This window comes from Panthera leo, chromosome C1, assembly GCF_018350215.1.
Source record: "Panthera leo isolate Ple1 chromosome C1, P.leo_Ple1_pat1.1, whole genome shotgun sequence".
NCBI lineage: Eukaryota > Metazoa > Chordata > Mammalia > Carnivora > Felidae > Panthera > Panthera leo.
In genome coordinates this window covers 41,826,709-41,853,439 of record NC_056686.1, presented here as the reverse complement: position 1 = coordinate 41,853,439, position 26,731 = coordinate 41,826,709, and the positions used below count along the sequence as shown (strand labels likewise).

The 26,731-nt window shown below is 46.3% G+C and overlaps 2 protein-coding genes and 1 long non-coding RNA gene across 9 annotated transcripts in view; 2 read left to right on the top strand and 1 right to left on the bottom strand.

The window, feature by feature from the left end:
- The window catches only part of ORC1 (origin recognition complex subunit 1), a 54,628-nt gene extending 46,211 nt beyond the window's left edge, over window positions 1–8,417 (top strand). For 2 of the 4 annotated variants that reach the window (XM_042951307.1, XM_042951308.1), the window contains 4 exons: window positions 592–711; window positions 4,624–4,793; window positions 5,993–6,080; window positions 7,788–8,417. In XM_042951307.1, coding sequence (XP_042807241.1) covers window positions 592–711; window positions 4,624–4,793; window positions 5,993–6,080; window positions 7,788–7,979 — 570 coding nt within the window. In that variant the 3' untranslated portion in view covers window positions 7,980–8,417. Of the gene's footprint in view, window positions 1–591; window positions 712–4,623; window positions 4,794–5,912; window positions 6,081–7,787 lie in introns of those variants that run through there. The other 2 variants (XM_042951311.1, XM_042951310.1) reach the window with 2 other exon arrangements.
- On the bottom strand, window positions 672–10,550 carry LOC122227101. The gene is made up of 3 exons (XR_006205894.1): window positions 10,488–10,550; window positions 3,867–3,955; window positions 672–823 (listed from the first exon to the last, which is right to left on the bottom strand). It is a non-coding gene; the product is annotated as an uncharacterized LOC122227101 (long non-coding RNA).
- Window positions 10,090–24,240, top strand: CC2D1B (coiled-coil and C2 domain containing 1B). 4 transcript variants are annotated; one of them, XM_042951315.1, is made up of 26 exons: window positions 10,090–10,210; window positions 10,438–10,749; window positions 12,306–12,388; window positions 13,667–13,811; window positions 14,613–14,719; window positions 15,081–15,239; window positions 15,668–15,793; window positions 15,968–16,127; window positions 16,339–16,520; window positions 16,680–16,755; window positions 16,866–16,976; window positions 17,056–17,186; window positions 17,400–17,472; window positions 17,675–17,811; window positions 18,113–18,230; window positions 18,315–18,490; window positions 18,886–19,011; window positions 19,519–19,577; window positions 19,666–19,782; window positions 20,158–20,231; window positions 20,377–20,435; window positions 20,665–20,716; window positions 21,145–21,244; window positions 21,409–21,499; window positions 22,709–22,838; window positions 23,115–24,240. In XM_042951315.1, exons 3-25 carry the CDS (start codon window positions 12,323–12,325, stop codon window positions 22,835–22,837), a joined length of 2,574 nt encoding a protein of 857 aa, XP_042807249.1. In that variant the 5' UTR covers window positions 10,090–10,210; window positions 10,438–10,749; window positions 12,306–12,322; the 3' UTR covers window position 22,838; window positions 23,115–24,240. The 4 variants fall into 4 exon arrangements, with proteins under 4 accessions (XP_042807249.1, XP_042807246.1, XP_042807248.1 ...); XM_042951312.1 differs by having other exon boundaries at window positions 12,302–12,388; XM_042951314.1 differs by lacking the exon at window positions 10,438–10,749 and having other exon boundaries at window positions 12,302–12,388.
- Window positions 24,241–26,731: the final 2,491 nt, after the last annotated feature.

Sequence of the window (26,731 nt, the reverse complement as noted above, 5' to 3'; positions counted from 1 at the left end):
TCAGGAAGCACAATATCAAGTACTTACAAGGTTGATGAGTGAAGCCAGGAGCTGTGCCTGTGCTTATTGTAGAGCCCAAGATGGTCACAACCACTGTAATTAGAGCACCTCTTCCTTCATCTACTTCCAAATGATTCTGGTAGAGGGTTGCCTGGGCGGCTCAGTCGGTCAAGTGTCTGACTCTTGATTCCGGCTCAGGTCATGAGCTCACGGTTTTGTGAGTTTGAGCCCCGCATCAGGCTCTGTGCTGGCCGTGCAGAGCCTGCTTGGGATTGTCTCTTTCCGTCTCTCTCTGCCCCTACCCCACTCATTCTCTATCTCTCTCAAATAAAATAAATAATGATTCTGGTAGAATAAAAGTTGTTTTAAACGAGATGAAAAAATACTTGAGAACTACTGTTGCCCTGCAGGATACCACTGGCCATTGTCAGTAGTGAAAGGAACTGGAATCTGTGGCGGTCCCAGGATGAAATGTGTCACGTGTTCTATGGGACTTGGGAACCAGTTTGGGAACTTGAGGGTGGCTGTCCAGCAGGACTGTCAGAGTGGGCAATTAATGAACTTATTCGTCTATTATCTTGTCTTCCCCAGGGTCTTACCAGGATGTCCTTCCAGCCCTATACTCACAGCCAACTGCAGCAGATCCTAATATCCCGACTCAAACATGTAAAGGCCTTTGAGGATGATGCCATCCAACTGGTAGCTAGGAAGGTAAGTCACTTTCAGGGAGCTCCTACTTGCACCTACAAACCAGGCGGCAAGTCTTTGCTGAGCACCTGCCTTGTGTTAGGTGCTCTGAAGATGAAGAGAAATTTAGAAAGTCCTATAAAAATAAATACCAAAAGTAGAAACAAAATTGGGAACAATTCCTTAACCTTCTTATTGTATAATTAATTAGCAGGCTATGAGTGTGGTGGGCTTATATACAAACGAAGATTAATTGATTCAGGTAACAGGCAGCTTTGTATAATGAAAAGGGTTGTATAGGCAGTCAGGTAGCAAACCTGGTTTAAGTTCTGGCTCTAATACTTAATAGGCATTGGAAGGTTATATGAAAGTTACTTAAAAACTTCCTGAGCCTTAGTTTTCTTTGAAAAAATGGAAATAATAAATAAATAAATGGGAATAATAATAATAGGGAATTAAATGAGATCATGTCTGTAATGTGCCTAGTAAGGTGCACACTCCAGGATAGGTGTGAGGTATTGGACATGCACATCCTCCAAGCTCACTGGGAGAATGCCCACCAACACTATTCTCAAGGCTGCTGAGGAATAAAGTAGTTTAAATGTCTGCTTCAAGCTAAGTGCAAGAAACCACACATCCACAGCATTTCAGCACTTAAAAGAAATACAAACTTTTTTCTGGTTCTTCTTGGTTGAAATGATCTGAATTCTGAGTGCCTATAGCAGCACATGTAATGCCAGCTCAGAGCTGGGTGCTGGGGTCAGAGGCAAGCCAGATACGGTGCTTGTCTCTAAGGTTTGCTTTCCAGGAGCAAGATCCTCAAAGTTACCATCTAACCTTTCTGTTAGGTAGTTTTTCACTTTTGCTATCATGCACTTTCTAAAAGTTCTTTTTTTTTCTCACTCTCTCTCTCCGAAGGGTCCTTTTTTCTTATGCTGTTCTGTTTATTTGAGGTTGTCTTCTCACTTTTCCTCCAAGATGCTTTTGTCTTTTCAATTTAGTCTCTGTCCTGCATGGTTGGAGACTTTCCTCAGATGTCTTGGTTGTCCACTCTGGTGTATGAGTAAAGATTAAAAAGCTTTTGGGAGCGCTGAGCACATGAGTGGGGCTTGTTCTCTGGGAGCTTCACTGTGGGGTAATCTGATTGGGCCAATTTCAGTATCTCCAGTTCTTTCCCATTAGGATAGGCAGATTTCCCAGACTGGGTGTCCCAGGTCCTGCCTGGAGGGCAATATTCTGGGAGTGGGGGAGGTAGGCTGGAGTCAGAGAGGGTAGAGGTCTTCAAATCCAGCATGCAAACAGTAACCATTTATATCTAGTGAGGGACATCCCCTCCCCTGCAATAATACCTAGTGTTCCCTGGTTCAGAGACTTTTTATCTTTATTTGAGAATAAATCTCTGAACTCATGCCATGGCAGAAGAGGGATAATCTCCCAGGCAAAGAGTTTTATGGAAACAGTACAAATTACCAAGGCACAAAATTTTCCTACAGAGCCCTAAAACTTCCTCAGTGGCCCTAATGTTTACCCAGCAGCATGAAATGGGGGAGGGATCTAGGGCAAGGGTCAGCAAACTTTTTCTGTGAAAGGCCAGGAAGGAAATGTTGTAGGCTTTTTTTATAATGGTCTCTGTCACCACTATTCACCTCTGCCCTTGCATCTTGAATGCAGCCATGCACAGTATATTAAATGAATGCTCACAGTTGTGTTCCAATAAAACTTTTTAAATGTACAAAAATGTATGGCAAGCTGTAGTTTGCTGACTCCTAATCTAGGGCATCAATTTCTTAACTTTCAACCAGTCCTCCTTATTTTAGCCAAACATCCCCCTTTACCTCCAGTTCCAGTATCACTATTGTCTGAGCATTTTGAAGATATATAGTGTAACTTCGATTCGTTCTTGGATTCCTTAATACTGGCTTAGGAATTGGCTTTCTCTAGTTTGCAGAGTCAACCACTACTCTGACAACTCACAGAAATTATATCCACTATTCCCCCTGTTGCTTCCCATCCTTTTTAGGGTTCTTGGTTTCACAAGGCATCAAATTTAGATGCTTTTTTTACTCAAAACTCTTGCCTGTCATTTCAAACCTCTCTTCCATTTCTTTACACATAAAGAAACAAATGTATCTTATGTTCTGTATCTTACCTGAGTCTTTGTGGATCTAATCCTATTGATTACTGTTTCCCTGCATATGTGCCCTTGTTTCCTTATTTCTGGGTCTTGAATTTTTTTTTTTGTTTTGTTTTGTTTTTTCTATTGTATGCTCATGTTCCTTAGGGCTTTCTCTAAGAATTGAGGACTGGGTTGAAATTAGTTCATTTAGAATTTGTTTTGTTTTTCCTTCTGTCAGTTACCAAGGGCCACTATCAACTGGGACCATTTTTAAACAAAATTCTCCACTTGCGGTTTTTAGGAGACACAACAGAAATTTGGGCTTCAAATCCACGGGAAGGCTTGTAGTTACAGGTTGATTTTTACACCTACCTAGCACCAAGGTCTAAACAGGCCATTTTTCTTGCCATCTCTTGCATGATGGGTCTTTCATTCACCCTCATGCTGAGGCTGTATTGGAGGTCACAGCCCAAGTTTATACAGGGTCTTCTGTTAGATTCCATGTTGGATGGGCCCTAGCTTTTCTTTCGTCTCCTGCACCCCAGAGCAGTTAAAAAGGGGGATTTATGGTCATCAAAGTTTGTGGATAAGAACTGGGCAAGAACTGCTTTGGGTGTTTTCTTGCTTCCCAGGGTCACCTGTTCACTTTGTTCTTTGTTCTTTGAGGTAGCTCTTGAGTCCATGTTACGAGCCACTACACGGTGCTGCTTCACAAGGCAGTGGGAATGGTGATTGGAGGGAAGAAGTGATAGGTGGAAACATCCATGGGACATCTTTAGCAACTAAATGGGAAATTAGAGAAAGGAAGAATATAAACTGATACTCCTGTTCTTGTCTTGGGTTACTAGAAAAGTGACCTTTAGAATGTCTTAAATTTGCATTCTGGAAACTAATATACACAAAACATTTAAAGACTCCTATAATCTCACTTCCCTCAAGTGACTGCTTTTAATCTTGGTGTGTTGTGTATTTATATGCCTATACAATTTGCTCTTTTAAACTTAACATGGAATTTTGGAAGGAAGTAATCATTTCACGATGTTGTCAGGCAGGACATCGTTACCTGTGATTGTTGTTGGGCAAGTGGTGGGGATTGCTGGCCGATATTGGAATACTGAGATCCTTGCAGGCTGCAGAGTCCAGGAATTCCCTCTGTGAAATTTAAAGTGCAAGTGGCTTTCTGAGTCAGTTTGGAAGAGTACAGGATTCCCTGTGAAGGGAATCTGCATGTGGAAAGAAAGGAGCAACAGCGGAGTTGTTGGCATTGTGGGTTGGTCTGATTCATCGAACCACAGAATCCTCTGTGTCCTTCAGCTTTGTGGCTCCCTTCCCTCTTTTTTTTTTTTTTTTTTTTTTAAGTTTTATTTATTTACTTTTTTGAGAGAGAAAGAGCACGTGCGCATGTGCTACATGAGTGGGGAAGGGGCAGAATGAGAGCAGACAGAGTCCCAACATAGGGCTGGAACTCACCAACCAGGAGATCATGACCTGAGCTGAAGTTGGACGCTCAACAGACTGAGCCACCCAGGTGCCCCCATATCCCAAATTTTAAATAAAGCTGAGAATCCCTGCCCTTTCCATTATGGATTTATCTGTAAACCCAAAATAAAGGTTTGGACTAAAGGAAGAGTCCCAGGTACGTTATAGTAATTTATACCCGGGCTTCCACCAGGTTCCTACTGGGTCTAAGTACATAACATCAGGCTTAAGCCCATTCCCGGCACTGCCTTTCCTTTTTAGCTGAACACAGAACCTGTTGGTTTTTCTCCTGGGCTGAGATGGTAAAGGGACCTCAAGGAATAAAATATTCCCTCTTGTAGGTAGCAGCCCTTTCTGGAGATGCACGACGCTGCCTGGACATTTGTAGGCGTGCCACAGAGATCTGTGAGTTCTCCTGCCAGAAGCCCGACTCCCCTGGCCTGGTCACTGTAGCTCACTTGCTGCAAGCAGTAGATGAGATGTTTTCGTCATCATATATCACTGCCATCAAGTAAGTTGCTTCTAAATGATGTGGATAACAATATTGTACTATGATTATGTAACTTGATAAGTATAGCTGTAAAGCCAATTATATTACAATATACAAATGTTTCAGAGTAACACATTTGTAAATCCTAAGAGTACATAATGTTATATGTCAAAATGTATTCAGTGTTTTAAAAAGTAAGATTCTTTTGCTTCCTGACCCTGGACCTTCCTTGGAAAACCTCTGGAGAGGTCCACATTCTAGGAAGGCCATAGAAGTTTCTAAGCTTTTACTCATTCAGAACTGCATTTACTGAAGACACTGTCCTTTTCCCTCCCTTCCGCACTTCTTTCTTTCTTTAAGTAGGCTTCACACCCAGTGCACGGCCCAGCATGGGGCTTGAACTCACGACCCTGAGATCAAGACCTGAGCTGAGATCAAGAGTCAGACGTTCAACTGACTGAGTCACCCAGGTGCCCCAGACACTATCCTTTTCTTAAGGGGCATAGTCTACAGAGAAATAGAAATGCAAATCTGGTGCACCTGGCTGACTCAGTCAGAAGAATGTGTGACTGTTGATCTTGAGGTGAGATCAAGCCCCACATGGGATGTAGAGATTACGTAAATAAAACTTTTAAAAAAATAAAAGAGGGGTGCCTGAGTGGCTCAGTCGGTTGGGCGGCCAACTTCAGCTTAGGTCATGATCTCGCGGTCCATGAGTTCGAGCCCCGGGTCGGGCTCTGTGCTGACAGCTCAGAGCCTGGAGCCTGTTTCAGATTCTGTGTCTCCCTCTCTGACCCTCCCCCGTTCATGCTCTGTCTCTCTCTGTCTCAAAAATAAATAAACGTTAAAAAAATAAATAAATAAAAGAAAAAATAAAGAAATGCAAACTTCGTACAGGAGGAGAACCGTGACCACCTACTGAGTGAAGTAAAGTGCTGTTGGACTAGTCCTCTTACACTGAATGATACACTCTGCTCATGAAATGAGTGTGCTGGTATATTTCCAGATACAGTTGCTGTGTTGCCTGGCTTCTGAAGTGGCATTTTCTATATCATTTTGAAACTTTAGGGGGTAGGAGAAAACTTGCTGAATAATATAGGAGAAAGTATTTCCCAGTTTTTTCTTCTCTTTTCTCTAAAGACAGAAAAACTTAATATTTGACTTTTCTCTGGGCTGGTGGTATAGCCACTTATGAGAATTCACATCTCATTTTCTTTGAGAAACTCCTCTGTTCTGGAACAGAGTTTCCTGAAAGCCATACTTGCTGAGTTCCGGCGATCAGGACTAGAAGAAGCAACATTTCAACAGGTAAGTGATTTTTTTTTTTTTTTTTCCCCAAATCCTTCTAGATTTTGGTTTTGGTGCTTCTTAAATGGGTGGGAATTTCAATCACTGTGTAACAGTTAGTCTTTATTTGTGCCAACCTGTTATGTTACAGAATATCAGACTAACACCTATTTTTATGTGATATTTTTATTTAGTTGTATGAGAAGAGATCTTTAGCAACTGGTTTCTGCATATTAGATTGAAGGAGTACTATGTGCCAGATACTGTTTTAGGAATAAGAGATTTAAAGATGAGTAGGAACAAGAGATATTGCCCTAATAAAGCTTGTGTGGTGGGGATAAGGCTCTCAGAATGACCCATTTTTTTCTTTAATTTTAGTTTATTTATTTTATGTGCTAGAGAGAGAGGGCGAGGGGGCCAATGAATATGAGCAGGGGAGGGGTAGAGAGAGGGAGAGAGAGAGAATCTTAATTTAATGGAAAATTCCATTTTCCAGAGCCCCATATGGTACTCTATCTCATGAACCATGAGATCATGACCTGAGCTCAAAATCAAGAGTCTGACACTTAACGGACTGAGCCACCCAGGCCTCCCCAGGATGACCCATTTTAAAAACAAACTAGATCAATCCAAACCTTCTTTGAGCATAGTTTCAAGTGTATCAAGTAAAAGGAATCACTAGGGCATGTACCTTAGAGTTCTGTTGAAAACTAGTGTCCATAGGTAATGAGCTGCCTTAAAATATTATTGAAGGTGTTTGAGTGTGTACCTGGGAGTGTATGTGTTTGTGTGTGTGTGTCACTATGTTTTAGACATACAAATGGAGAGGTCAGGAAAACATTTTCCTTCCAGCTATTTCTTTACTTCCTTTCACGTTTTCTTTAAATTCTGTTTTAAACATTTAGGTGTTGGTTATGTTTGCCCATTATTGTTCTTCTAGGGCCTGAGACAGCTCTTCTGTAGAAAGCAGCCTTCATTTCAGTTTGTAAACATTTCCTGAACATCTGCAGTGTGTCAGTCCTGTGATGTGATCCAGGAACCCTGAGCTGAATTGGTCAATATCCCTGGCTCCTGAGAAGCTCCCAGCCTGGATGGGAGTGGGGGTCGGGGTGATTTATAAATAGAATAAGAGTGACCAGGAAGTGCTTCAGACTTGCCTGACACACCGGGGCGCTTTAGGAATCTGTTTCCCATTATCTTCCTGCCTGTCTTGTGCAGCATTCTTCCTGGGCCTTTCTGCTTTTCCAGAGGTCATGCTTTAGTACCTGTGTGCTATTATCTGCTAAGGAAAATACCCTTGTAGTAAAATTTAACCTGAATTATGAAAATCTCAATTGGAACTCTCAATTCTCCCTGGAGACTAGGATTGTTTGTATGAGTGACAATTACTAGATATTTTATATCCATTAACACATGAGGGATGTGGCAGTATATTTAATAGATAAAACTGAAGCTCAAAAAGTGAAATCACTTGCCCAGGGTTGCATATTTAGGTGAATGGTAGAACCAGGATTCAGACCTGCTCTGATTCCAAAGGCAGAATAGCATTCTGCCCCTGCATTTGTGCCCCATTGGGGCACCTGTTGATGCTTTCAGGGTATTGAGTATCCTGGACGAGAAGTGTCTGACTTTCCTAAAAGAAGAAATAAATGATCAGGTACAGAATCAGGACTACCTTTCCTCTTAAACTTTCTGGCATTTGACCTCAGATTTGCTTTTTGTTTCTAGGTATACAGTCAACACGTGGCACTGTGCAGAATGGAGGGACTTCCGTACCCTACCATGTCAGAGACAATGGCAGTGTGCTCTCATCTAGGCTCTTGTCGCCTTCTCCTTGTGGAGTCCAGCAGGAATGACCTGCTCCTTCGTGTGCGGCTCAATGTCAGCCAGGATGATGTGCTGTACGCGCTGAAGGAGTGAAGAGCTTCACAAGGAAGGACTGTGATCAGATGTTTTCAAAGAGCTTGATTTCCTTTTTCTAAGCACATCAAATTGTAGCAAAGTATACTGAATGGAAATGGCTGTCATGTATTTTGGAATTTTCCATTAAATAATTTGCTTTTTCTAGAGTGTTTGAGAAGTTTGCAGACATTACAAACATGAGATTATAAAACCAAACCATCCTTCCTACTATAAGCCCTCCTTGTGATTTTTATTTGTTAGTGGCCCTGCCATTTACTTAATGGTAAGGTGGTATATACACAATTATATGTATCTGTATAAAATAGTTGTGGAAGAATATGTAAGAAATTGGTTACATTGGTTCCCTCTGGAAAAGAACTAGATGGCTATGGTCAGGGATTAGAGGAAGACTTACTGTATGTCCTGTATCTTTTTAACAATGTAAATATAACAAACTTAGTTTATAAAAAAGAACTGCTGGAAATAGTATCAGTGACAAATAATCCATACCAACAAATAGCTAGAAAATATAATTTTTAAAAGTTATCATAAAAACAAATATTTAAATAAATTTAGAAGGCACAAAATATAAGGTATCAAGAAATATATGTAATAAAGAGATGTAATTAATCTCTAAATACAGACCTATTGCAGTCAAAATCTTGGCAGGGTTTTTTGTGTTACTTTGCAATTCTCATATTTATATTTCCAGCCAACAATGGAATGGACATCTAAAACCTCCTTATGATGTAATAATCATGCCAGGAATATTTGACCCAAATCTGCTGATGAGAAAATTATCAGATAAATCAAAATTGGGGGAAAATATTACGCAAAGCAACTGTTCCTCTTCAAAAATAGTATCACAAAAGACCAAAAAACCATGGGAGAATAGGGAAATGAGACATAGCTAAATGTACTGTGTGAAACTTGATTGGGTCTGGACTTAAGAGATACAATTATAAACAAAACTATGGACTATATATTATGTAAGTATTATGTAAATGTGAAACTTTGTGAGTGGAAAATACCGTAGTTATGTAGGAGAATGCCCTTGTTCTTAGGAGAATTATGATGAAATATTTATGAGTGAAATAGAATATCTGCAAATCTCAAACAATTCAGAAAAAAATATGCACATATATTTATAACTGCATATAAAGGAGGATCCGTATCAGAATGAAGAATTACATAATAAAAAGGAAAAATGAGTCATCTACAAAGAAACCTGAATGACCAACAAAATGGCAACATAGTAAATGAGACTTGCAAGCCAAAACATTTCCACATGTATTAGAGAAGGTTTCCATGACAATAAGGCAACAACTGGAACCCAAACGCCCCACTGATGGGAATATAAATTGAAACTACTTTGGACATAATTTGGTAATATCTAATCTGGAAAATGCAGAAATCCTATGAGCCAGCGATCCCACTCCTACCCTAAAAAACGTGTACCCCAGGAGTTGTGTACAAGAATGTTCATTGTAGGGGTACCTGGGTGGCTCAGTCAGTTAAGGTCAGACTTTGGCTCAGGTCATGAGCTCACAGTTTATGGGTTCCAGGCCTACGGCGGGCTCTATGCTGACAGCTCAGCTTTCCACTCTATTGTACTGGTTTTTTTCTTAAACTGTGGTAGGCACCTTCGTATTTATGTCAATTCACACAAAAAATAGGAACTATTTATTTTGAGTACCTACCATGTCTATGCATGCACTGCTCTAGGCACCGGAGAGAACTTGGGAGAATTTTATGCTTTTATGGAGATTGCATTCAAGCAAATATTGTAGATCTGTGTATATATTAAATATTTCTTTATAAAACGTTTAATGAGAAGAAATATGGGAGTGAAACTTCAACTTTTTTATATTTGAAACTTAAGTTTTAAAGTGGTAAAGACGGTCTCCTTGGAAAATCACCCAAAAGCAGTAAGGAGATGGAAAAGCCCTTTGTCCAAAAAAAACTGGTAGATTTTTTAAACCTCTAACTACAAACCGCAAAACAGTAATAGCTTAAAAGTTTGGAATTTAGGAAGGTGCGCGTTGCAAGATTTTAAGATGAAGATTCTCTTTAACGCCCCATCCACCCGCCATTTCATCGCCCTGCTGGTTATAGGCGTTATCTCGGTTTTAAACTGAAGCGACTTCATGAAGAGGTTCAATGAACACTGCCAGTCTTATCTTAGGTGTTCAACCCGCCTTCTGACTGGAAAAGGTACATTCAGTTGCTGAATGATTAGGAAACAAATGGTGAGCCCCATTTCTATTTCTCTAGACTCATTTACAGAGACAACACTGACGAGGGTGGCAAACAAGCCCCGCCTCCATTCAGAGTGGGGCGGGGCGAGGGCGTGAGGCCATGTAGGTCTGGAGAGTGTGCGCCCAGGACCTTCATACTGGGAGTAGGGGAGGAAGCATAGCGAGGAACTTGTAAATACAAAAGGCAGAGGACGAACCTACTGCATTTGCGCCCTCAGCGTTACAACCCAACACCAACCAACGACCCTCTCCGCAAGCCTCGCCCTACCTGCCCAAAGGCGCCTGCGCGTTGGAAAACCTCGCCCTTGGAGTCACCTGTTGGTTCGTCACGCCCACCTCGTATTGCCCATGCGTAGTGCGCGCCTTACGGGCCGCGGAGTCACGTGTGAGGGCGCGAGCAGTCTCCCGCAGAGTCGCTTCCTGTCACGGCAGCAGCTGTACCCGCTGCCACTGCGGCCGCCCGGGGGCCGCGGGAGCCCTAGGCGAAGCCGGGTGGATAAGGCCCGGGCAGGTTTTGGATCCGCCGCGAGGTATGCAGCGTACCTGCCCCTCGGCGAGGGGAGATACCGGGCGGCGGGGGAGATGGAGGCCTGGGGCCGGGCAGGGCTGCGCGTCCTGCCGCGCCGGAGTGGGGTCCCTCGGCTTCGCCTCCCCTGCGGCTTCCGCTATCCGCTTCTCTCCAGAATCTGGGCCCTACCCGTTGCCCCGGAGCCGCAGACTCGGCATGTCTGACTGACCTCGTCTCTTCCCCAAGTTCGCTCGCTCCGTGCCCCCCGCTCAGGTGACGGCCCGCCATTCACCTAAGTCAGTGAACTCTGACGCTTGAAGTTACCCTGAGCGCCCCATCCCGTGCGCCTACATCCAGTTAACCTCGGAGCCCTGTTGATTTTACTCTCTGACGGTGGAATCCATCCGCTTCTCTGCCTCCCGTGCTCCCTTTGCTCACCTCTTTTGCGGGACCGTTGCGAGATGTTCTGTACCGAGAAGGCTTCCAGCCTCCATTCTCCTCCTACCCCTTCCCCTCTTTCGCCAGCGGGAGTTTCTGAGTCGTTGACCTGGTCCCTTCACGTCCACTGCCCTCAGGATAATGCCAAACGTCCTTTAGGCTTAAAGGTTTTTCTGTTTTGCCCCCTGTAGAGATTACAAGCTTCGCTTGTACCATTTCTTGTTTCACACTTTATGCCCCAGTAATCCCAGGTCTTTAGCTTTCTTGTGGAGACCACACTGTTTCTCACCTTAGAACCACTGTCAGGTTGTTCCCTCTTTTTGGAATTCCATACCCCTTCCTTACCTCCAACTTTTTCATGACGCAGCACAAGCATCACTTTCTCTAAGATGCCTTTTCTGTCTGTGCTGGATAATTGGCCACTCCTGGGGATCCCGGTTCCCTGGAGCTACCCTGTGCGGTTTTTGTCCACTGAAGAGGCTGTCCCCACCATGTAAATGTTCTTTGAGGGTTGAGACATGTCAGATTCATTCCTGCTCTCCCAGTGCCCAGCACAGATTTTCACATACTCCTGTGAAAGGTTGTGAGATCGCTGAATCAGAATGCTGAGTCAGATTTCTCTAGAGCAGAGTGTCTATTAGGACTTTGTGTGGTGATGAAAATGTTCAGTGTTTGTGCTGGCCAGTGGTAGCCACTAGCTGAGGAACTGGACTTTAAATTTTATTTAATTAATTTAAAGTTAAAAGCCATAGATGGCTATCATGTTTGGCACAGTTTTAGAGCCTTTTGGAATCCCACCCAGCCTGTACCAGCCCTGTTCCTGAATCTACTTTCCTATGCCACTCCCCCTCGCTCAACCTCTTGGGTTTAATCCAAATTGGTCAATCAGTTCAGTAAGTTTTATTGTGTGTCCACACTCCCCGCTTAAACCCATTAACAGGTGGGTCCCATCCCTTCCATCTCCCATATTGCTTGCTTCATTGCTATGATTCCAGAGTTAGTATTTCATCCTTTGGTGTTAAACATTGCCTTTTTTCTCTGGGAGTTTACTATAACCACACCTTACCACAAGGTTGCAGTATTGGAGGTGGGGCTTATAGGCTGCTCCAGTCTGAGTCTCTTCCTCTCTCCGCCAGACAGGTGTCTAGGCTGTCAAGATGCCAGGGCCAAGACCTCGGAAAGGCCCTCAGGCCAGTGGTCAGGGTGTGGCAGCTGCAAAGCAGGTATGGACACACACAGCCTCCTTCACTTCTCGGCCTGAGGTTGGGGGTGGGGGTGGGGGGTGGTCTCTAGACAGCTTGGGCAAATGGGGTCACCTGTTTGACTTCCCCATTAGTGCAGAGACTTTGAGCAGTTCCTCCTACAGTTGGCAGAGACCCTGTGACTAGCCCCTGCCACCCACCCGTGGGAGATGAGGCCTGAACTCTTTTGTGTTTCAACCCAGGCATCCTCCTGCCATGGCCATCTTCCTATGAGTGATCTGGAGGATTCAGGAACCACCAAATTTAGGGTGTTCTGATGGGGTGTCAGCACTGTTATGGGTTTCTCATTTACTGCCATGATTTTGCTTGCTAGCCAAGGATACCAGGGCTTGAGGACTGTTCCTGGAGAGTTTTGCTGCTTAGGGACACAGGGCTGTGGCCCAGGTGGGAGACAGAAGTCTATTCTCTAATCTGCTCCCTTTATTTCTTCTGGGTCCAAGTCCTGAAACTTCTTAGTCCATTCTTAATGTCTTAAAAGAGGCGAGTAAGGGAGGTTGTGGGATAAAGAGCATACACTGAAGTCATAAGACCTTTATTTTTAAATTCTAGGTCTGCCACTTACAAGGCTGTCTCAGTTTCATCTGAACTTGGAGATAAAAATAGGACTACCTTTTCCTAGAGTAGTCAAATTCATAGAGACAGAAAGTAGAATGGTAATGGACAGGGGGAGGGGGAAGAGGGGAGTTGTTTAATAAGATGAAAAGAGTTCTGTAGATGGATGACGGTGATGGTAGCCCAACAGTGTGAATGGGCTTCATGCCACTCAGCTGTACACTTGAAAACGGTTAAGGTGAGGGGCACCTGGCTGGCTCAGTCAGGGGAGCAGGTAGCTCTTGATCTCGGGATCCTGAGTTCAAGCCCCATGTTGGGTGTAAAGCTTTAAAAAAAATGGTTAAGATGATAATTTGTATGTTAGATATGTTTTACCGCAATTAAAATAAAATAGGACCTACTTCTCAGGATTGTGAGAATTAATGAAAATAATTAATATAGAGTGCTAAGTACAGCGCCTGGCATCTAGTGCTATTATGTTGTGAGTAATAATAATGGCAGTGTAGTCTTACTGGGTTCTTTATAGTCACCAGGGAGATAATTGTTCCAAAGGCTAATATTTCAGGCCTCAGTTTCCCTATTTGCACATTGGGCTTCACACATAGTGAAGGAGTCACTGACTGCCTGAGACTGGCCCTGGGGTTGGGCCTCATTGTATGGTTCCTAAGAACCCTTCTCTGCTCTCAGCTGGGGCTCTTTGTGGAATTCAGCCCAGAGGACATGCTGCTGGGGATGGAGGAAACTGAAGATGATGGGGACCTGGAGGCTGAACTACTGGCCCTCACAGGGGAAGCAGGGGTCACTGACAAGAAGCCAGCACCCAAGGGGCAGGGTGAGTTTGTGTCATTGGGCTGGCTCAGTGCTGGGACCAGATGGGTTCAGGCAGGTAGAGAGGTTCTCTCCTCACAACTGGCAGGAGCCCATTAGATATCCTGGTCCTTCTGATACCCATTCTTGTGCAGCATTCCCACCAAGAGGCCATCTTCCCCTGTGTGAAGGGAAGCTCACTCCTCTGACTGCCCCCCTCCCCATTGTGGACAATCAGCAGTCTGATTCTCTGACTCAGGTCTCTGTCTTAGATGTAGCCAGGGCCCAGTATAGAGGAGGGGCTCAGCATGGACTGCATTGGGCACATAATAAATTCACAGAAATTGTGTCAAATGTGTAAGTAGATGATTAGATGAGCCTGGGTTTGAGTCATCGCTCTGCCCCTTACTAGGATTGCACTGTTAGGAAGATTATCTTTGGTTTTATTATCAGTTCACTCTTTAAAATGGAGATTATATTATTTATCTTGCATAATTGTTGTGAAGCTTCAGTGGATGTTAAAAATCTTACATATGTGAAAGGTGTGGTTGGGGGAATGGATGGACATGTCTATGAATAACTACAACACAAAAATGCCAAGAAGGGAACAACTTATTGCTTGTTGGAGGAGCCAGGAAGCTTTCCCAGCTGAGGGTCTTTTGAGCTGGGTCACAAAGGAAGAGCAGGAATTTTCCAGGTGGGACTTTGGCTGTGGAAGGGAAGGAAGATTTCTACCTGGGTGTGTCTTGCTGTCACAGTGAATTGAAGACACTCCTCATGGACTTTTTCTGAGTTGCCCTGAGCCTTTGTAACCCTCTTCCCTCAGCTCCCCTCCCTATGGCCCACATCGAGAAATTGGCTGCGGACTGTATGCGGGATGTGGAAGAGGAGGAGGAGGAGGAGGAAGGGCTGGAGGAGGATGCAGACTTGCTGGTGCGTCTGCCAGGCTTGTGTCTGAGGGCTCTGTGGTCAAACCTGTGGAGGAGGCCTGGGGTTTGTCTCGTGTGTTCTGAGGTTGAGTGAGTGCCTTGCTCTTTTGGGCCCATTTTCCCAACTACACTGTGAGACTAATCCCCTTTGGTGTGTGGTCTGAACTATGCATTTGGGGATTTTTAGATTTGTAGTGTTTACTGTTTTTAAGGCTCTTCTTGGTCAGATTAATGGTAAAAAGGACTTTTAGGCACAGTGACTAATATTGGGAGATATCGCTGTGGGGAAAAGGCCCTTTATTCTTATATCCTATCATGTATATGGCCATGAGGCTTCCAAGCTCCTGAGACTTGTGTCTCCCCAGACTGAGCTGCAGGAGGTCCTGGGTGAAGGTGAGGAGGCTGGGCCACTGGACGGTGATAAGACAGCCAGCCCAGATGGCTCTGAGGAAGAGAAGGGACAGGAAAACATTGAACCTCCAGGACAGACAGCTCTACTAACAGCTTCAGTCCCAGCAGCTCAGGTAGGTTCTGGAGGGATCTTGTGTGCCTTTGATGCCCCTACATGTCTGTGTATAACATGCATGTAGCGTGGTTTGCATAGGAAGGCTGCAATAACCCCTCCCAGGGCCCTCCAGCAGCTGCCCCAAGCAGAGACAAAGCCTGAGAAACCGCTTGGTGGCTGGCCAGCCTCAAAGGCCTCTCTGTTCTCCCAGACCACCCCCTACAGCCATTTCCTGGCTTCCACAGACTGTCCAGGCCTCTGTGTTTGCCTCTGACACGGCCTCTGGCCTCTCCAGTGAGTCTTTGCCTCGTAGCTTGAGGCTTTTAGGCTCTTCCTTCTCCTTGAATCCAAGAGCTCCATTTTCTGGGGCAGCTTCCTTGCAGGGAGGGAGCAGCAGGGGCCTAGCTGGCCCTGGAGTGGCCATGCCCTGAACTGAAGTATCTACAGGCTGGAGGGCCTCGGGGACTGCAGGCTCTGCTGGAAGATCGGATCCACAACTACCGGGAGGCTGCAGCCAGTGCCAAGGAGGCAGGTGAAGCAGCCAAAGCCAGGCGCTGTGAACGTGGCCTAAAGGTGGGTTGGGCCTTGCCAGAGAGCAGGGCTGCGTGGAGTGGGGCAGAGGACAGTGGGTGAAACAAGAGGGGAGGCGCTTCCCCTCTGGCTTGTGGAGGTGAAGGATTCCTGGCCTGTCTTCAAGCAGGGTTCAGGCTAAGATGGCTGGCTGGATTTCTGGGTTCTCTCTCTCAGACTCTGGAGTCCCAACTGGCTGCTGTGAGGAAAGGCAGGAAGATCAGTGAGGATGAGATTCCACCTCCAGTGGCTTTGGGCAAGAAACAGCTGGCCACCCAGGAAACAGCTGACAGGAACCCTGAGGCAGATGCCCCAGCTCCCTTCATGATGGAGCCAGGTATCTGGAGACCTTTAGGTTCTATCCTAGTTTCGAGTCAGAGCCCATGGCCCACCTCCCCATCCTGCCACACTGTCCATTGTCATCAGATGCACCTTCTCTGAAAGGTTCTCAGGCCAACCAGATCTGTAGGCAGTAGGCACTGGGAACCCATGGTATGTACTTTCTTTGACCCTCATGCCCCCTCTTCGGGCTTTTTGTTTCTTAATAGACAACCCCTGCCAACCTGAGACAAGCCTCTTGGGCAGTCCTGGCATTTCTGCCCCATCTGATTCAGACCCAGACCCACAGGCCCTGTTGTCAGCCCGACAGAGAGAGTATAAATTGGCTGCCCTGAATGCCAAGCGGGCTGGAGACTTAGACCGTGCCCGAGAGCTCATGAGGATTGGGAAGGTATGATGTCTGAATCAGAGGCCCTATATTCAAGCCTTTGTTTCACATAGGGCCACAGTGACCTGGAGTAAGTCTGGTCTGGGGCAGGGAGGGAGGGGAGGAGGTTTCAGCCCAGAGTTTACCCTGGTTTTATGCCCACATCTGCTTTTCCTATTATAGAGATTTAGTGCAGTCCTGGAGGCCCTGGAGAAGGGGCAGCCTGTGGACCTGAGTGCCATACCCCCGGCACCTGAGGGTCAGTATGGAGCCAGTGGGGTGGGGCCTGCTCAGGGTGAGGTTGGGGGGAAACTTCAGGGCTGGGGCTGCCCAGGGACCCCCATCTACACCTCTACTCTGGGTCCCCAGACCTGAAGCCCCTCTCACAGGCTTCCAAGGCCCTCACAGAACCCTCAGTTGTACCCCCAGCAGTGGAGCGAGTGCAGCCAGTGATGGCCCCTGACACTCCAGCAGCCCCAGGTAGGATGGGATGGTGGGACTGAGTGGGGGACCTGGACAGAGGCAGCAGAAATGACACCATCTCCTGTATCCTTTCAAGTGGTCCCTGCTGAGCCACAGACAGTGCTGGATGCCCTGCAGCAGAGACTGAACAAGTACCGTGAGGCAGGCATCCAGGCCCGGGGCAGTGGGGATGAGCGCAAGGCCCGGATGCATGAGCGCATTGCCAAGGTGGGCCCACAGCTGCACAACCCCTGCCCCATGTCAGCCTTCTGTTGCTGCAGTTAGTCCTGGTCTTTGAGTCTCCATCTATCTGTCTCTCTTTCTGGACTTCCTACTGCCTCTGGGGTCTTTTTCCTTCTAAGACTGCTTTCAGTCTTCCTCTCCCTGTGTGGGGCCTGTAGACTGCAGCCCACTGTAAGTTCTCCCTTCCTTCCCTTGCAGCAATATCAAGATGCCATTCGAGCACACCGGGCAGGACGGAGAGTTGACTTTGCTGAGTTACCTGTTCCTCCAGGTGAGTGGGGCTTGGCCTAGGGGCTTTTTGAGGAGGTCTCTGAGCAAGAAAGGGGGAAGGGGAAATGATTTCTCCTGTATCTGCCTCTACTCTGTGGGAGCCACCTCTCCCAGCCATGGCCAGGAAGACCCAGCCAAGGCCCACAGCAGCCTGTGCTTCCTCAAGGCTACCTATCCTCTGCCAGCTGTCTTTTCTTCCACAGGATTCCCCCCCATTCCTGGCCTGGAGCCCATTGTGGGCACTGATGGGGATGTAGTGGCAGCTACTTTAGCAGCTGCCCAGAAACTGGCTTCCTCGGAGGATACAGCCCCAGCAGAGGAAAATGAGGATGAGGATGAGGTTTGGCTCAGGGCCTGGGACTTCCAGGGGCTGGTGGGGGGAAACCCCAGATGAAGGGTAAACCCAGACCCTGTTGTTATCCATACTAACAAGCCCAGGGAGGTAGGTATGCTTTCTTCTGCTTTACAGAGAAAAAACTTAGCCAAGGGTACCCAGCTAGGGGTTAGCAGAGCTAGATTCAAACCAGGTCTAACTCCAGAGCCCTGGTTCAGTCCACATAACCCTGTAAGTTAGTGCAGCCTTAGGAGGAGAGCCTGGGTGGGGAACAGATTCTGTGTGACAGCTTCCCGGGAACCTGCAGGATAAGCTCCCAGCCCAGGCCCCAGTGGCCAAGAAGCCAGCGCAGCCTGTGGTCCCTTCATTCCGTGCCCTGCCAGAGACCAAGGCCTCGAGTTCTAAGGAATCATTGAGTTCCTCTGGTGAGTTGGGGAGAAGAGGGATGGAAGAGTGAAGACTGTAGTGAGGGACAGGCATGATTCTAACCATTATCCCTTGCCCTTCAGTGCGCGAGCAGCTGGCATTGCTAGAGGCACGGAAATTGCAATACCAACGGGCAGCCCTGCAGGCCAAGCGCAGCCAGGACCTGGAGCAGGCCAAAGCCCATCTGCGGGTAGCCAAATGCCTTGAAGCTCAGATCACCCAGGTACGACGAGCTGGCCGACCTGTGGACTTCTCCAAGGTGAGTTTCACTTGTTTAAGCAGCTGGACTTCTCAGGCAGAGGAGGCATTGGCAGGCTTGACAGGCAGGGCGGTGAATGAAGCAGCTGCTTGGAGGGGATGCGATGCAGATAGGATGCAGACAGAAAGAGCTTGTTGCTTATGCTGCTCTACCCCATTGCCCGAAGAGAGACCAGGGAAGGCCAGGCGGGCTGCCTGTGGTCAGAGATGACGAGGCATGGCAAGGCTAGTGGAAAGCAGAGCAAAGCTTGGGATAGAATGGGGAGGCAATGAGTTCCCATCACTGGAGGTTAGTAGAAACTGGAGAAACATTTAGTTTTGATTCTGCATTTGTTAGGCTCAGTAGAGGAATAATCTGACTCTTGGGGCCCCTGAGGGGCCTTGTGACCTGACCAGGTCCCTTCACCCTTGACGGATGAGGAGGGTGACTTCATCCTCATTCACCATGAGGACCTGCGACTCTCCCAGAAGGCTGAGGAAGTATATGCCCAGCTACAAAAAATGCTTCTGGAGCAACATGAGGTCAGTGGACTGCTGGTCTGTCTTCCCCTTTCAATGCCCACAGCATCCTTTGGGTAAAGTTATGGGGCCCAGATCAAATAGGCCTGGATTCAAATTCTAGCTCTTCCACTTACTGGTTGTGTGACAATGGGTAAAGTACTTTATAGATGGGAGGAAGAAAGTTTTAAGGGAGATGGATATAGATGTATATTTTTGTATGTGTATATCTATCTGAACTGCTGCCTTTAAGTCTGCTTGTGAAGTGATGTTTCTATTAGGTTTTGAAGGAAAAATAGGAGTTTGCTAAGTGAATTTTGGGGAATGGCTATCCTCAGGAAAGGAAACAACAAAAACTTAGGCAGAAGAGTCTGATGGAACTTGGGAACAGTGGCCTTGGATATGGTAGGTGTTGGGAGAAGGAGGGGTGAGGCTACAGAAGAAGGTTGGGACTTTCAGAAGTCAGGCTTCAAATGCCAACCTAGATGTTCCACTGTGGGCTCTGCAGTCACTCTGGGCCCTTATTTTTAGAAGTGCCTGCTATTCTCCAAGCAGTTCATGCACCAGGGCAATGTGGCCGAGACTACCCGGTAAGTGCAAGGCCTCAGGCTGGGGCTTATTGGGTGGGAAGGAGAAAGTGAGCCCTGCAGTGCTGACATGACCACCCATCCCTGTCAGGTTTGAGAAACTCGCTCAGGACCGTAAGAAGCAGCTTGAGATCCTGCAGCTGGCCCAGGCTCAGGGCCTTGACCCTCCCGGCCACCACTTTGAGTTGAAGACATTCCAGACTGTGAGGTGCCAAAGCCTAAGGGAAACAGTGGCTCCATGCACGGATAGGACAAGGGACTGGAGACTTAGGCCGCTATAGTGAGGCTTCCCAGGCTTGGCCTGGCCATAGGCGCTGGGGTTGGGGGGAGTGGGCTTAGCTACCTGCCTGTGAGAAGCTCAGAGCTGGGTGGTGGCTGTGGAAGGAACTCTGGACTGGAGGTCATATAGGTCTGAGATCTATCTGTATACCAGCTCTGCCACCGTTAGCCCAGACAATCTTTGCTTCCCTGGGCTTACTCTCCTGACCACTTCTCCACTGGGCAGGCAAACAGGCACTGGAAGAGAGGACCTTTTCCTACCACCTGCTTCACTTTGTGCTTTCTCCTTGTTTCTTGGCTGTAGGATCTTCTCAGAACTCAACAGCACAGAAATGCATCTGATCATTGTCCGGGGAATGAACCTCCCAGCCCCTTCAGGTAGCCCAAGAGCCACCTTTACTTCAGACTGTTGCCCAGACACTTCACCCCCAGTCAATATAGAGAGGCATTGGCTCATCCTCCATATCAAGCACTAGGCTCCGTGGTACTTCTTCTGACCCTGACTCTCATTTCTCCTTCGTAGGAGTGACTCCTGATGACTTGGATGCTTTTGTGCGGTTTGAGTTCCACTACCCTAACTCGGTGAGGTTCAGGGAGAGGTAGGATCCCCTGACACCCATCTTCCATCCAGGACCCTGTGCACAATTTCTCTGCATTCCCTGGGAGGTCTGGCTACAGGGAGCGGTTTGAAGACCCTTGGATGCATTCTTCACAGGGGGAAGTCACTTCCCTCAACATTTAGCCTAGAGTTCTTTGCCCTATACAGCTGTTTTTTCAAGCTATCCTTACCTCTCCCATCTTACTGCTTTAGGACCAGGCTCAAAAAAGCAAAACAGCTGTGGTGAAGAACACAAACTCTCCAGGTGAGGACCGCTTTCTCTTCTCTCTTATTCTCTGATATGTGTGCAGCATTTTTTTTTTTTTTTTTTTTTCAGAGTGCTTTCAGATCTGTTCTCTTAGCTGGTTTACTCAACTTGGGAGATAAAGGTAGTTGGGGAAACTGAGGCTCAGAGAGGTAGAGGGACTTGCCTAGGGACTTGCCTAGGGCCCCATAGCAAGGAGGTGGTGGAAATGGGAGTTGAATCCCATTTTGGTATAATCTGTGTCTAATAAGACTACAAAAATTGTCCGAGTGGACTTTCAAGGCCAGGACCTAGATGCTCTACCACCCTCTGATGCAGTCCCTTTGAACTGCTGGCAGAGAGAGGGGAGGCCAACTCTGGACCTCTGTTTCCACTTCCTCAGGAAATCCCTGGGAGCCCACGCCACTTCTTGTCTTCTCCCATTGCAGAATTTGATCAGCTCTTCAAACTAAACATCAACCGAAACCACCGGGGCTTCAGGAGGGTGATCCAAAGCAAAGGAATCAAGTTTGAAATCTTCCACAAAGGGTGAGGCCCTTGTCAGGTACATTGCCAAGATGGGCTGGGTGGAAGGAAGGGCTTCTGTTGCTACCCCTATTGCTATTCAGTCTTCCTGCATCGGGCACAGCCAGCTCATTCCTGCCTTCCCTGCTTTTCCCAGTCCAATACCCTGCTGATTCTTGGTTCCCCAGATCCTTCTTCAGAAGTGACAAGCTGGTTGGCACAGCCCACCTGAAGCTGGAGCGGCTGGAGAATGAGTGTGAGATCAGAGAGATTGTGGAGGTAGGATGGGCAAACCAGACGACTTGGCAAATACCCCACATTCACTGAACATCCACTCCCTACTGTAGGTTTTTTGTGCCCATTAATGAAAAAATATCCGCAAATGCGCTGTAGACTAGGTGCTATTCCTGTTTCACAAATGAAGAGATTCAGAGGATCTGAGAAAATTTCATAGCATCACAAGAAGCAGTGATACTCTTTCCACAATACTCTGAGTCACCTAAGCTCCCAGGTATGGTGGCTCTTGAGGGGTCTGATCATTGCTGTCAACTTGGCATACATAAATTCCTAGGTTTTGGGGGGCAGAGTTGTGGGTGGGGCAGTTGTCTAGCCATCATGAAGAAGTGGAATAGGCTCTGGACATAAAGCTGATAAGGTAGTTCCAGATTGGGGACCCACAAGAATGCAGCTAGTCTGTGTTTAGGAATCGGCTCCAGACAGCTCCTTAAACTTGTGTGAACTTACGTGAATTTCATAGGCAGGGACTCTGAGAGCTTGTCTATGACAGGTGAGGAAACTAAGGTCCAGTGACAAGGGTGTTCCATAAGCACAAATATTGTGTCCCTGGCAGACCTCAGCCCAGATCCTTGCTGATGCATTTGTAGGCCAGGGCTTTTCCCTCTACAGTGTGCCTGCCCTCACTCCCTGCCTGTTTTGGGGGGGCCCGGTGGGGGGATGTTCTTAAGCCAGGTCTGCTCTGTGTTTGCCCAACTACAGGCAGACTTCTTGAGCCCGTAGTCCTGCTTTGTACTCTAGCAGCCCAGGCTCCTGCTTGGAAGGAAGGGAGCAGTGTGATGGGTGGAAAGGAACTCTTGGCCTGGGTTCTAGTCCTGACCTTGCCACACGGTGGTTTCGTAGCCTTACCATTCACTACTTTCTGAGCCATCCATGAAGTATGGGTTTGGGCTTAGTGGTTTTCAGGCTATAGCATGAAGCCAGAGCATTTTTTCCAGGAATTGTGAGGAAACTGAGTGGGCAGAGCTCTGGGTTTGTTTCTTTAGAGCATTGACACTTCTTTGGATTTCCATGTTAGTTTTTATAAGACTTAACCTAAAACCACCAAAAAGCAGGAGGGCAGCATTGTCATGGAGACTCTTGTGTTGACACTGAAGGACAGTTGAGCTCCTTTCTTTCCTGTGAGCATAGGGAGCGGTCTGCTCCCAGTCCCTGGCCCATGTCACTTACCGTCTCCCTCTGTGGTCCTCACAGGTCCTGGATGGAAGGAAGCCCACTGGGGGCAAGCTGGAGGTGAAAGTGAGGCTGCGGGAGCCTCTGAGTGGCCAGGATGTGCAGATGGTTACTGAGAACTGGCTGGTCCTGGAGCCCAGAGGCCTATAAGGTGGGCATCCATCTAAAAAGTCCTCAAACTTCTGCCCTCAGAGACCCTTCCAGTACTCCCCTCCTATCTGGGGAGAAGACATAGGAATTTCTCATCTGTGAGGACAACTAGGAGGTAAAACTGTTGGGTAGGGCTTGGGCTGAGTTTCTCATGATCCTCAAGAGAACTGGGAAGGGAAGTTAACCTTCCCAGGTCTGTCGCAGGAAATCTTTTCTAAACTGTTAGCATATTCACTGCAGTTTAGACTTACTGCGTATGCTTTGTGCCCTTGTGCAGGAGATTGTCAGTACTGGGAGAGGAGTCAGGCCAGCAACTGTGTGCAGGACCATACTTTTCTCAGCTCTGCTGGCTACAGAAGCCTTTGTACATAGGAAGATGCTGCTACTCAAGCACCAAAGATCTGTTAAGTATGTGCATTACTGACACACAGCAAGGTCTTTCCTGTTGCTGGCCCCTCCCTGGACCTCCACGAAAGCAGGCTGGATTCCAGGAGTCCCCTCCCCCCTTCCCTTGCCTCCCCCTCCCGCTGAGAGAAGGCAAGGATAGCCTCATCGCTCTGTGACTGAGTCTTACAGCCCCTTAACCCCTGTTTGGCAACTGTGTGGAGCTTACCACAGCCTCCAGTTGCAACGTTTCTGGATGTGCCTTTAAAAGATCTAACTAAGGGATGGGAGAACTTGAGGGTGATCGGGAAACCCTGCCTAGGGTGCAGGCAGGGTTCCGTGACTCCTGCTTAGTCAGTGGCAGCCTATCCCACATGACTCCGTTTACCCCAGCTGTGCCTGTGCCTTGGTTCCTGACTGCTGCTGCACTCGCCTCCCTGCTTCCCAGAGCTCTCAGTGGAGGAGGAGGGAATGTGTGGTGGGAAATAAGGGTGAGGTTGGATCTCGGGTTTGGTCCTTGCATTTAAGACTAAATGACTGTTAACTAGAAGAAAAAAAAAATAATATATATATATATATATACATATACATATATATATGTATGTAATTTTATGTAGCCGTTTTTATTTAAGAAACTAGATCTAATTCATTATAGGGGTTTTACACTCTATATGAAGAGTGATCATCAAAGTCCTAAATAAAAGCCCTGTTCCCTGTCACTTTTAAAGCAGGAGTGGCAGTAACATTTGTTAATTGACAGAAACTGCTGCTATGGCTTCCTCTTTTGAGAGAGGGCAAGGGGAAGCCTGTGTCTTCTGAGGATCAGTGAGAAGAATCCCTTAGTTCCTTCCTAAGAGATCCTCCTTTGGCTTTGTTTTTCTGAATGGATGGAGACGATGGAGGGATTTGTAAATTACAATAGATTTAATATTCAAAACTGCAATATTTTGCATTTCTTAGAAATAAACTTTAATATCTCATTCCCCCCCCCCCCTTTTTTTGAAGCATTAACTTAGGTTCAACAAAGCATTCCTCAAGACTTTTTAAAGGCTACGAGTGAAGCAAATACATTCAGCTTACTGGTCACTATAGTATTGCATAAGCACAGCTCAGGGATTGAGCTTTTATGTGTCTTTTCCCAGGATAGGGCTGGACCATGCTTCCTGCCCTTAAGAGTAGAGCTGTTAGTGGATAACAGGACAGGAATGACAAGAGTGTTTTCTAAAAGCTTTCTGGCCAGTCTTACTTACCTATGTGTGAACTACCAACATTTCCACAGATGTGAGATTTAACACTTCATTGCAATCCTGTGTGTCAAACAAGCAGTAATCTAGACTTAAAAAGGATTGTTGGGCTTCTTAAGGTGACCTAGAGCAAAGAGGGGTGGTCAGGAGGGTTCCTGACCCAACCTAGTCTTCCCCTAAGGGTTTGCACCCAACATGGTGCTTACTAAGAGGGCCACATGGACAGCTGTGGCTATTTATCCTCAAAGGTTTCAACAACCAGCCCTAGGAATTTTTGAACCCAGGCCTGTGCTAGAAATGCCCTATTCCAATGTGATAGGAAGTTTTCTGTGCCTCAAGGATTTCCCTTCACAACCTGTTCTACTTCAGTGTGTTTCATTACCCTTTGCTTTTGGAAAACAGAACCTCCAGGCTAAGGAAGGCAAGACAAAGCCACCCATTGGACTTGGAAACTGAGATTCTTAAAAGGCCTTTGTTGCAGCCAAGGCATGCAGGGGTCACTGGTAGTGGGAGGAGCCTACTCCGCCTCCTTGTCCCAAGATTTGTCCTAATGTAACAACCAAACATCAGAGATCAGTGATTCCTGGGCAGTTGGGAACCAGGCACAACCCAAATAGCTTTACATTTTAAATTCTTCTATCTAGCGCAAGACATGCTTTCTTCAGAATTACTGAAATGAACAAAATATGGAATAAAATATTTTTTTAGAAATTTATCTTATTAAAGGGCAAAAATATTTTGTGACTTTAACATTACTTCCCTTTCTTACAGCACCATTGTGAAACCTGCATTATTACTTCTAAATTCTGAGCATGTTTTCTAAATGTTTCTGGGCAGCTCCTAAAAGATTTTGTCCCTTAAGTAAAAGTAGTTCCTTTTAGGATGAAACTGTGGGGCTGAGACTGGTAGAGCCAGGAAGCTTGCACCTGGTCCAGTGCCATCACAGACAGATTCTTCCCTCTCAGGGTCTCAGATTCCCAAGCTCTAAACTGGGCGTTATCATTCCTGCTCTATTCTTTGGCCCTTCTGGCCACACATTCAGTCCCTAAAAATCTCATTACCATTATTATTAAAATAGAAACCACTACCACAAACATGTTATAGAAACAGTGTTCACATTGCTTGATGACTGAAACACATTAGATGCAAAAATTATTCCCCAGTTGTTAGTTATGATAGAAGTAAATCCATTTTGAAATTTGGGGCCCACCAGCATTCAGGAACCACTGTGGATGATGGAAGACATTAGATGGGAACTTAGGGCAAAGTTTCTGTAGCCCTGGAGACCAGCAAGTGCTCAGAAAGTGTCAATAAAAATACATGGAGAAACTACACTGCCTGGCATTTGGTAAGAATTCAATAATTTTTTAAAAAATTTAGTAAGTTACCACAATGGCAATTCTTTTTTTCCTTACAAAGATCTCTATATCTCAGTCTTTTAAGTTTATATTCTAGAAATTTTTCACTTATTTAGAAATGTGAGGTTTCAGTCCTCCACTTGATAGAATTCTTATATAATATATAGAAATAAAACAAGGGGGAAAAAGTAAACTAACTTTGGTTATTTTATGCTCAGCTCCACAAGATGATTTTACTAAACATAAAGGATATTTTATATAGTTGAGAACAGACTTGACTCTGCAGGGCCAGAGCTTGTTGTTTAGTGGGAGAATTCAAAAGCTTGTACTGATCCAGAAGAAATAGGTACAACTGCAAAATGTACTGAGCAGGAAGATCAACTTCTATAGGAAAATCAAACCAGCTCCTATAGAAGCTCTAAACTTCTAAGGTGTATGTAGACCATGCTGGATATTATACCCAGAATACCTGCCCCTATTAAGTGTTTCCTGTTTCTATCAGGTTTGGTGGGTGGTGGTTCCAGGGCCCAATCTTTGCAAGCTGGTGTGCTGTGGGCATCAACTTTTTTTCCCTTAGAAGCTCGAGTACTTTGAGTCTATGGGAAGGTCACAATCAGAGATCTGCAGCTACCATCAATAAAGGCTATGGAGAGACAGATGTAGATGTGGATCCCCACTACCACGGAAGAGGAATAAACCTAGCTAAACACACTTAAAAGGCCAGGCCTCTGGGCCCCTGTTTGGAAAACTGCTAATGTAGGATTCCACAGCCCATAATTGCCAAGTGCTAAATCCAACTTTAGCCCCTGGGGAGAAGCCTCTCCCTGTCCCAGAGGCCTGCATGAACTTCTAGTGGATTCTTGGGAGCTGTCTTAGTGCAGAGGGACTGACTCCTGTTTCTGGCTTAG